The 10,545-nt window shown below is 51.3% G+C and overlaps 1 protein-coding gene and 2 non-coding genes across 3 annotated transcripts; 2 read left to right on the forward strand and 1 right to left on the reverse strand.

The window, feature by feature from the left end:
- Positions 1–140: 140 nt before the first annotated feature.
- Positions 141–4,197, reverse strand: LOC104076725 (5-hydroxytryptamine receptor 3A-like). The gene is made up of 9 exons (XM_009577690.1): positions 4,152–4,197; positions 3,805–3,965; positions 3,241–3,285; positions 3,035–3,144; positions 2,159–2,325; positions 1,285–1,445; positions 924–1,134; positions 559–678; positions 141–385 (listed from the first exon to the last, which is right to left on the reverse strand). The coding sequence occupies exons 1-9, from the start codon at positions 4,195–4,197 to the stop codon at positions 141–143; spliced, it is 1,266 nt and encodes a 421-aa protein (XP_009575985.1).
- A 1,597-nt stretch (positions 4,198–5,794) lies between these two features.
- TRNAR-UCG lies at positions 5,795–5,867 on the forward strand. Its single transcript has one exon. It is a non-coding gene; the product is annotated as a tRNA-Arg (tRNA).
- A 290-nt stretch (positions 5,868–6,157) lies between these two features.
- On the forward strand, positions 6,158–6,230 carry TRNAR-CCU. Its single transcript has one exon. It is a non-coding gene; the product is annotated as a tRNA-Arg (tRNA).
- Positions 6,231–10,545: the final 4,315 nt, after the last annotated feature.

A 10,545-nucleotide genomic window follows, 5' to 3' on the forward strand; every position in this document is an offset into this window, starting at 1 on the left:
GGGGGCGGGGCGGTTTCATTTTATTTAGGCAACTGAAACAACTGCAGCTCTATGAATCAAGCAGGAAAAAAAATTACAGTGGAGGGGTTAGAAGCACTACAGTGGAGAAAGACTGAATGAGCACTGTGCAGAGATGGTCTCTAGCTGCTCCATTTTATAGAAATAATAGTAAAAAAAACCAGGGACAGGAAGAAGTGACTGTAGAAAAGCACCTTCTCCAGAACTGGCAGAAATAGATCCTGCTCCTGCAGTTGCCAGTGGGGCTTGGCTGGTTGCCCTTTTTCCTGGGCCATCTTGGGAAGGGTCAGCAGTTGGGGATCTTCCTTGGCGAGGTGTTTCATGGTCTGGTTGTTCATGGCTCTCATTGCCAGCTCAATGTGCACATCTGCAAAGAGCAAATAGCATATGTCAGTATAGGGGGGTTGCTGGGTGACCACCGTGACTGATACTGTCTGGGGCACTGCTTGCCCTGAGGAAACCCACCCTCGCTCAAAGGAACCTGCAGTAAAATGCAGGTAACCCAACCTACTTGTTTTAAGAGGTTATGAGTTGCTTTACCTTGCTGGAAGCTTCTGAGAACCTTGTCTAAGCGTAGGGATTTGTGCTGCTGGTGCAATAGGAAGAAGGTGTCTAACACAGCCATGATCATGAGCAGGAAGGTGCCTAAGAAGAATACCACTGCAGAACAACAGGAAAACAAACAAAGCCCTTGGTAATTGGCATAGTTTTCTTGAATCTGTAATCCTGTCTGCGTTCAGTTGCCTGGTGGGGAAGAGGGGAAATTTCTGACTCCAGCAAGCTGATAAAGCTTAGCTGTTCATGACTTCAGTGTTGATGAATGTGTCCATAAATGCCCAAAGACCTCCCTTAGAGTTCATACCTGTGTAAAAATCAGTTAGTTTTTATTCAGTAAAGATGGGTACCTATTACAGGTGGTTTGTTGGAGGAAGTTGGAAGGATATTGTTGAGAATCACAGCCAACATGGAGCTGCCAAGGATAATGGCAATCTGGAAATTTATTTTCTCCTCGAGAGAACTGGGTCCAAACAACACAGCCATATCCAGCAGATACAGGGCACATGTTGGGAGGATCAGGTTCAAAATATACAGAGTGGGTCGTCTCTCCATGGAAATCTGTTGAAGAAGATGGACAAAACTTAGGTGAGCAGGAGATAACTTACTGTGTTGGGCAAATGCTTGTTCCCTAATGTAGAAAATTATCGTTTCATACTTTTTTTTTTTGGTGGCAAATTAGTGCAATATAATATGAAAGTACCACCGTACCATGTAGGTGACCACAGAAAATTCTCCATCATCCAGCTCTTCTATGTGTTCAATGATGCTCAGGTTGGTAAACTTCCATTCTCCATCAGTTAAGAAGTAACTCTGGCTGTCTTTCATCATCTCAGCTGGTGTCCGTCTCGTCTTCATGACAAGGTCTGTTACTGCTTGGGCAGGAGGGAGAGGAGGAGAGAAGTTGCAAAATTTAGGTATTTATTAAAGGTCAGTTATTTCCTCTCCCTTTCCCTCCCAACCAAGAGCATGCAGATGGGGAAAGGCAATGTTTCTTGCACTGCTGGTGTTTCTTAGCCCATCAGGGAGAAATTAAAAGGGACTCGTGAAGAGACTTGGCTGGACCTCTGGGAACGTGGATCAGAGGGGAAATCTCTGGTGAATTAGGACAGTTGTCCTTTTGCAGATGGGAGCTGGAGGGGTTTGTGTTGCCTCTGCTTATTTTTCAGTCTTTCCTGTTGGGATGAACTCTGACTGCATCTTGGATCCCTCAAATTGTCCTTAATTTCCTCTTGTTTCCATGGCTTTCATGTGTGTTTAAAGATCAGTCCTGCAAAATCATATGTGAACAAGTAGCCTTGTTGCAAGAAACCTGCTAGTCTCTTGGTTTATAGAGACCAATCCTGGGGGGGAGGGACTTGCCACAGAACATCCAGATGCTTCCAGAGATGTTGCTGGGAAATGTGGCAGAACAGAATTATGGTCCTTTAGCTCATTTTCCCTGGTGTTACATGACCTCAACCCCACTAAAGTGTGAGCATGTGGTGCTGCTAAGGGAACCCAGGTGTTAGCCAGGGTCCATCTCATCTATTCCTCCTTCTGCAAATTTAGCCTAGCTATGGTAAAACTCAGTTTGCCGCTGTACCTGGGTAGAGAAATGAAGCTATGCTCAAATTGCACGTTTGGGTGTCAAAGGGAAACTTGAGGATCACCAAGCTGCACGTTAAGGTAACCTGGAAGGGCTGGGTGGAGTTGAAGCTGCCATTGTGCATGACGGCCATATAATCCAAGTTCGAGTTTTGTCCATTCACTCTGGAGGAAACAAAAGTGGAGAGTGACTGAGCTCCAAGATGCTGCAATGCTCCTCAGTCCCACAAAAGCCTGGGCTGTAAGCATCCTTTCAGGGGGGCTCCGTGTTGTCACCCAGTCATGGGAAGTAGTAGTGAGGAGAGGAAACCTGAGGCTTGAAGAAGGGTGGTGAGTGCCTCTGGACTAAGGTTTGTAGTAGCTGAACTCATGCATAAGACAGTTAGTTTTTCCCCCTGCATCTCCTAAGGAAACTTCTTGCTCTCTCCCCTCTGCTTCCCACTCTCACCTGGGACAGGGGCTCATTGCTGGCTCTGCTTGCTGCAGAGCTGCCTCCCCTTCCTTCCCCCCCCAGCTGAAGAGCTAGCAGCAGTGCCCATCCCTCTGTCAGACCCACAGTGCTCTATCCCCTATCTTACAACAAACTGCTATGGGTCATTCCATTCCACGACACTGCTGGTCTCTGATGCTTCCTCAGCTTTAGCTACAGCCTGTATGGGACATTTCTGGAGATATTACAGTATTACAGAGCCACAATGTGCTTTGTATAAACTGTGGTCGTCATTAATCTAAATTACGAGGCTCTTGGTTACAGAGAGCTCATGAGAACAACTTTTAACCGTATGAGTTTATCTCTTTTCCTACAATAATACTAACAGTTTGCATCCATTGTATTTCTCTTAAGCCAGTGGATAAAAATGAAAGGGGAACCTACCGCTCTAAAATGAAGATGGGGGGAGACCAATATGTATCCGTAGGCAGAACGACTTTGGAAATGTTGCAGAAATCCTGTGGGTCCCAGGTTGCAACAGTGTTTTTCCACTCCTGGGGAAAGAAGTTGCAGGAAAGAAATGAGTGCCGGGCTCGGCACCAGCCATAGTGCTGGGCATCACGGGAGAGAAACGCTCTCGAGGGACCTACCAGGTTCAACACAATGTAAAAAGTGACCGTCTGGAGCTTTTCAACCTGGAGAAACAAAAGGGAGGATATTTAGCTGATTTTCTTAGGTACCTCCAATGCAGAGCCCAGAAGCTCTCCCCTGTCATTCTTGCAGTGGTTAGCACAGGTTGCAAGAACTCAGCTCAGGAGGAGAGCTCAAGGATCTTGGTCTACGGTTGAAGAGAAGAGGGAGCAAATGATCCAATGGTTTGAAAAAAAATAGATTATTGTTAACATTTACATGCCAGTGCCCTGCAACTGCATTGCTCAGTTCAGGCACTCCACACAGTTGCTTCTAGAGCCTGGTATAAAGCGCGCTGTTTGTCTGTGCCTGCCTCTGGACTTTTTCCCAGAAGTAGGTGGGAGAAAATACTCCAGATATTCCAAAAATGCTTTCAAACAGCAGAAAGCTGAAGAAGTGGCAGGGCTGATTCTCATCCCGGTGGCCTTGCTGGCCCAGCCCTGCCTGGCAGAAGACTCAGTCCCCAATCTAGCAATCACCCCACTTTCTGCTATAAAGACTTGACAGGAGTTTTGGGTCCTTACCACAGAGAGAATAGCCACTAGCATAAAATCCATCTTCACTTCCAGAGGCTCCTTCAAGTTTGTCTTGGGCAGTATGTGTGCATGCAGCTTGCTGTGAGAGGAAATGTTCAGGTACTCAACAACGTCATAATAGGTGCAGACGTACCTCGGAGCAGCCCCTGCTAGAAAAAAATTCCACTTGAATCAGGAAAGGATCAGGCAAGATCTCAACCTGTGAGAGAGAGATGTACCAAAAGAGAAAGGGTATGGAGCTATGGATACAAAAAATATTCTTAACACAGGCAAATCCCTTCTCACATAGATGAGAACAGAATTCCTCCAAGCTTTTCTAACCCTCGTGAACTTACCTGTCGCAAGAGAAAAGGTGAGGATAGCTATAAAAGCTCGCTGCATCATCTCTTGCTTCTAAATAAGGAGGCAAATGGTACCGTGTGTCTTATGAACAGTTCCAGGACACGTCATTTGTTATGTAGAAATTGATTTGATATTTATTAATGAGGGACGGATATTTTGTAAACAGAAGCTAGACTTTTTATGTATTTATTTGCATCGGAAAGAAGAATTTGCTAATAGTTTGATGCACTCAGCTGCCTCTTGGGAGCAGCTTTTAGTTGTGGTAAAGGAAAAATAAGGTCATTTAAAAAAAAAATCCAACAATCTGAGCAATAGGAAAAGAAAGGGCCCATCTTCACAAAGAAAAGGCGAGGAGCCAGAGCCACTCAGAAACAAATCTTGTCTCATTTCCAGGGCAGAGAGTCTGCTGCAACCCCCCTGAAATGCAATAGGAATCAGTGCTTGTGCAACGTGACGGGTGCTGGGGAGGCGGAGGGGAGGCTGCTCTCCTTCAAGCCCTGTCCTGTTCCATAGCAGCCCAGGCTGTGGGGTCTTAGAGCATGTCCCCATTTCCCAAAGCACTGAACCTTTCACTCACCCATTGATTTTCTGTTTCTACTTCCTTGCTGATCTCCTGTGCTCTCAAGGTGCTGTTCCAAGTCCTCACAATTAGGATGAAAGACTCAGAGACTTTATTTTTACATCTCCATCTGTCTTTCCTTCAGCCACCCTCCTCTCCATCACTCGCTATTTTTTATGCTGTGATTGCAGCGATACCTTCAGGTGCTCGAAGTGATGGTGCCCTTGCAGGGAGGCAGTTCCAATTCATGTGTGCTTAGAAAGTCCCATCCCGCTGGGACATCGTAGGTGGCACCTTATTATTGTGGCCTCTAGCTGTGTCTGAGATAGGAGGTGGGAAGCGTATGGACCATAAGACAGGGTTTGACTCCGACATAAGGGGCATGAGGAGAAGTAGGGGTGACCTCTGTGCTGGGGCTTGAGGGCTGTGTTGGTTATAGGAGCTTATGCTGGTGGGTGACAGTGTCACTGGAGGTGGGACAACGTTGAGCCCCCAGAATGGTGCTAGAAGTGACTTGGCCTCCAACAGTCCCTTACATCTGCCAGCAGCTGGTGGGATGTGAGTACACGGAAGCTGCAAATCTATCCAGTTGCTCTGCAAACTGCTGGTACCCACAGTGTCCTGTTGCAGCAAGGTCCTTGGCTCCACTGTGCACCCTGCACAACATCCCTCCTGCAGCAGCTCGCCATGGGGGGCAGAAGAGGGAGGGAAGCCGGATCCATGTGGCACTTGCAAGGTTGGGTGAGACGGTGGGGTGACTTGGATGTCTGTGAAAGCCCTCCCTGCGCAGCACCCCGCTTCTGCCTCTTCCCAGCAAAGCACCCAAGCCCTGGCTGCAGGACTGTCCCCTGGCTCCAGCGCAGCAATGGCAGCCGCCAAGTCCCACCCTTGATTTCCCCACAGCCTGGCTGCGGCAACGGACAGTCCTTTCCCAGCCATGTCTTCTGGCATCCCATCGTGCCCCCAGCACCCGGGGTGCTCCAGCGCTGGTACCCCGGCAGCGCAGCCAGAGTCCTGGGGGCTCCAGTGGGGCCCGGGGGGTTGGCAGCATCGGTGGGGGGGCCCTGTAGTACTAGTGACCGCGTGGCCTAATGGATAAGGCGTCTGACTTCGGATCAGAAGATTGAGGGTTCGAGTCCCTTCGTGGTCGGCCCTTTTCCCCCTACTTTTAAACCCAATCCAGATTTCCACCCTTCTCTCTTCGCATACCTTCCCTTTATAGGGGGGTGCAGGGAAAAAGCGAACCCAGGTTTGGTCCCGTGCCCTGCCGCTCCTGGTACAGCCCAGCTCCGCTTCTCCTTCCTCTGGAGCCCCGGGGTGATTCCCCCGCGTGGGTTACACGCACGACCATGTTTGCACCCCCGCAGCGCAAGGTCCCGCGGGGCGGGAGGGCGTCGGGGTCGGGGCCGTTCCCACGGGTCGGGGTGTGTACGCTGCGCAGCCCCAGTGGCCTAATGGATAAGGCACTGGCCTCCTAAGCCAGGGATTGTGGGTTCGAGTCCCATCTGGGGTGATCTCAACTTTTGCCGGTGCCAACCCCATTTCCGTGTTCCTTCTCCTTCTCCAGCCTTGCGCAGCACTGCCGGGCCTCCTACTGCTGCTGCTGCCCAGTGGACACTGGCTTTGGCTGCTTGGTGGGAAGATGTTCCCATCCCTGGTTGCAGGTATCAATTAAGGAGATTAATGTAACGTGAGAACCCAGAAGTGCAAATAAAACAGTGCTGCCGAATGTGTGTGTGTGAGCACAGCCACCAGAGACAGAGCTTGCAGAGGGGGAGACTGAAGAGGGAGGTTGGGGTAGGCCACGACAGGCGTTTTGGGGCAGCGAGGTCCCTGTGGCATCTCCAGACTTTCTCATTGTGCCAAAAACTGCTGTACACAGGCTGTATGCAATGCTGTTGGGATGATGTGCTCCTAGCCAGGGGTCCCAATTTAGATGTCATGAAAAAGGGAAGCAACGAGGAGCAGCTACAAACTGCCTCAGGCTTCAGTGCAAAGACAGATGTTTCATCCGGCCAGTTGTGCACTCCCATGTGCTGAGCGCTCAAGTGAAGCTGTTACTGAGGGAATAACAATCTTGGGACCTGTTAGTGAAAGGATGATTTTTGGAGAGGTGTTAATGAAAGGATGGTTTTTGGAGGGGAGAGTGCGTCCATCACTGCCCCATCCGCCTGGAGCACAGCCACCTTCCAAGGTGTCCCAGAAGGTGCAAAAGCAGAGCAGTTAAAACTGTTTTTTCAGCATTGTCTGGGCAGAGCTGGGTCTGTGTTGGTCAGGGCTGAGCAGGGAATTTCGGTTGCATTTTTACCCCCTCTGGATGCTCCCTGTATCATCAACTGCATCTGATCCCCAACAAAAAGCTACTGATGCTGAGGGATTACTACCTTGCAGGTGTCATGCAAACCTCTTCCCGGAGCAGGACAAGCTCTAACGGGAAGAAAGCTTTACTCCTCCACTAGAAACCGCATCTCTGCGAGGGGCTGGTGGTTGGGGGTCTTGCAGTTTGGCTGTGGTGCCTTGGGACCAGAGTTCTCCATGTAAGTGCCTTTGGTATAATGCCCTCTCAGGCTTCTTGCATTAAAAAGCTGCTTGGAAGGCCTTTTTGCTACGGAGTTAATGGATTTTAAAAGGCAGCTGCGGTCAGGGTGATATCACACTAGTAAAACCTAAAGTGAAGTTTCTTTCCAAGTAATTTTTCTCTGTTAGGTGTGGGAGGAAATTACTCTGCTGCCTGGAAAGCAGCAAACCTGAAGCCCCGGCTGCTGGACCCTGGCAGCCCCAGGCAGCCGAGCTGCAGGTCCCTGCGCCACTCAGCAAACCCTGCCTGCTTTGGGGGCTGGGGAAAGGGGCTAAAGGGGTGTCTCCAGGCTGGTATTACCTGGCATCAGTTGACTTCCACCTCTTTGGGTGACCAGCTTCAGGACTGTGGTTGAAAGCACGGTGAGAGCACATTTTTTGCATCCTTCTGTTGGGGTAGCATCAGGTGGCTCTTGGGGGCTTTTGTTTCAGGAACAAGATGATCATTTGGCTTCCTTCGGGCAGCATTTTCTTTGCATCTCCTGGAGATGCTGTACCCACAGTCCCGCTGGGATGTCCTGGTGGCAGCATCGTGAGGGGCCTGGGCTAGTTCACTGTGTGGGCTGAGGGATTTCCATCAGCGATGGCCTCGCTTGGGTGGCACCAGGTTTTGTTCCTGCTGTTTCTCTCCTGTCCTGCCTCTGGAGCACTGTCTCAGGCAGCAGAAGGCTGAACCTGTGCTGCTCCTCATGAGTGGGAGCATCTTTGCTGGCTGGTGGGCGAGGACCAGGGTGCAGAGAGGGAAGAAAACAGCCCCAGGAAGAAATGGCGCAGTGACATGAGGCTTTCTCAGGGCTGCAAATCCCCTGGTGCTGGGCAAGAGCAGGCAACTGCTGCCAGCAGCAAGGAGCCCTGCCTGCACCCTGGAGTGAGACCCTGGGACCAAGGGACGCTCAGCCATGGGGGGCTCGGACCCTTCACCCCTACTCCGCAGTCAGGCACCTGATCCACTTATGTTATCCCCACGATACATCCAGCACGGCGCTGCCCACCTGTGCTCCCCCATCGCACTAGCTTCTCCTCCTCCAACACTGATGGAATTTGCACCTTACATCCCCCCCATACCCCTATGCCCTGGCGAGCTCTCGGGGGGCCCAGGAGCGGATGGAGCTGGGGTGGCTGCTGCGTGCTCCGGTTCATCTGCCAGCTGCTGCCACAGAACTGGGAAGCTTTGCACACCCACAGAGCACAAGAGCTCTTCTAGTGCAGCCTTTTCTCTCCAGGACGTCTCTGCTCAGCTTTCGTTTGAAAGACACATTGGAAAAGACATGTTGTCTGAAGCTGAGCTGAACGTGCCCCAGGAACCACCATATCCCCAAAACCTCCCGTGGCCGCAGAAGAGGTTAAAATACCTTCCTGTCCTGGATCTGGCTTTGGGAAACTCCTTTGTCCTTGTTTCATCTGGGATAGAGTTAATTTTCTTCCTAGTAGCTGGTACAGTGCTGTATTTTGGATTTAATGTGAGAATAATGTTGATAACACACTGATGTTTTAGTTGTTGCTAAGTAGTGCTTACAGTATTGAAGGACTTTTCAGCTTCCCATGCTCAGCCAGGTGCACAAGAAGCTGGGAGCGAGCATAGCCAGGACAGCTAACCCAAGTGGCCAATGGGGTATTCTATACCATATGATGTCATGCTCAGCATATAAAGCTGGGGGAAGAAGCAGGAAGGGAGGGACGTTTGGAGTGATGGCGTTTGTCTTCCCAAGTAACCATTATGTGTGATGGAGCCCTACCTTCCTGGAGGTGGCTGAACACCTGCATGCCGATGGGAAGGAGTGAATGAATTCCTTGTTTTGCTTTGCTTGCATGAGTGGCTTTTGCTTTACCTATTAAACTGTCTTTATCTCAGCGCATGATTTTTCTCACTTTTACCCTGCCGATTCTCTCCCCCATCCCACGGGGGGGGGGCGAAGTAAGCGAGCAGCTGTGTGGTGTTTGGCTGCCTGCCAGGTTAAACCACAACATCCAGGGCTCTGTAATCCTTGGGGGGGGCGGGGGGGAGAAGTGAGCGAGCGGCTGTGCGGTGCTTCATTGCTGGCTGGGGCTAAACCACAACACTCTTCTTTTAGGATTAGATGAGAAATGCAGGTTTTGGGGAGAGGCAAAGCTGCACTGGGAGGAGAGCGCAGGAGGTGTTATTGATAACTAACAGGAGCTTAACGAGGCTGGTGGTGTTTCTCGTTGCTGTTATGCTGTAGCGGTGCTACATTACAGCAGGTGCCCATCACCAGCAGCTCATTGACACTGTGACCACCACACTGAATGCTGTCACAGGAAAGGATGTGTTGTCTCCAGGGTCCCTGCTGTCCCAGTTCTTCTTCCTTCACCAGCAATGCCCGACCCTGGGAGTCAAACACTCCTTCCCTCCTGCTTAAGGCTGGACATGCCCCGGCTGGACATGACATCCTTGGCTTTGCCTTTCTGTGGGGCTATGGCAGGGAAGGCCTGTACTCACGTACCCCCGGCACCTGGAGGGGCAGGGTGACCCCAGCTGCTCTGTGTTGGGGGGTGTGGGTGTCTCTTGGATGGTGTCTGCTTTTTGCACTTTGCGTTGCATTTGTGTTCTGAGTCGCTGGCATCCTCAGAAGCATAGCTTGAGCAGCGGGCAGTGAAGCTGGTGGCAGGAAGGGAATGTAACCTCTCCAGCCTCCAGGATTCCTGCACAGCACAGTCTCCATCAGCACACACGGAGTAAACTGAGGTTGGGGGGGGTCTACAATGACCTACTGGCACACGGGGTGCCATACGGGAAGGGACCCTTCGCCCACTCACCCCATCACCAGCGTTGGGCCAGGAGGAACAGCTGCAATGCCAGGAGGGATGGGAGAGTGGGCAATGCACAACGGATGACAGGGGTACCCCCAGGACGCCCCCACCCCACTGTGTGTCACTGTCCCCAGAGCAGAGTTAGGAGGGACCACGTGGCCTAATGGATAAGGCGTCTGACTTCGGATCAGAAGATTAAGGGTTCGAGTCCCTGTTTTAAAGCCACAAGAGATCCTCGAGTCGTTTAATTTCCCCGTGCCACTGGCTTGGGGGAACGGTGATCCACATCCCGTGGGGTGAAAGCATCCTGGTATCAGTGGGGCAAAGCTCGAGGGAACGTGCCCGTGCTGGGGGCGGCTGTGTGGTGGGATCCCTGAAAGTCGCCGGGAACCTCCACGGCTAGGCAGCAGCCCAGGGCGCTCTGTCCCGGGGGTGGTGGCGAACCGGTGGCCAGGCGCCGGGCGGGGGCTGAGTCCCAGCTG

Source organism: Fulmarus glacialis, unplaced genomic scaffold (assembly GCF_000690835.1).
Source record: "Fulmarus glacialis isolate BGI_N327 unplaced genomic scaffold, ASM69083v1 scaffold41045, whole genome shotgun sequence".
Taxonomy (NCBI): Eukaryota; Metazoa; Chordata; class Aves; order Procellariiformes; family Procellariidae; genus Fulmarus; species Fulmarus glacialis.

Coding starts and splice junctions, on each gene's coding strand:
- LOC104076725 (XM_009577690.1), bottom strand. CDS start 4,197: ATGCAGCGAGCTTTTATAGCTATCCTCACCTTTTCTCTTGCGACAG. Junction 3,286..3,804: donor TAGTGGCTATTCTCTCTGTG/GTAAGGACCCAA, acceptor TTGTTTCTCCAG/GTTGAAAAGCTCCAGACGGT. Junction 1,446..2,158: donor AGCTTCATTTCTCTACCCAG/GTACAGCGGCAA, acceptor CTGCCCAAGCAG/TAACAGACCTTGTCATGAAG.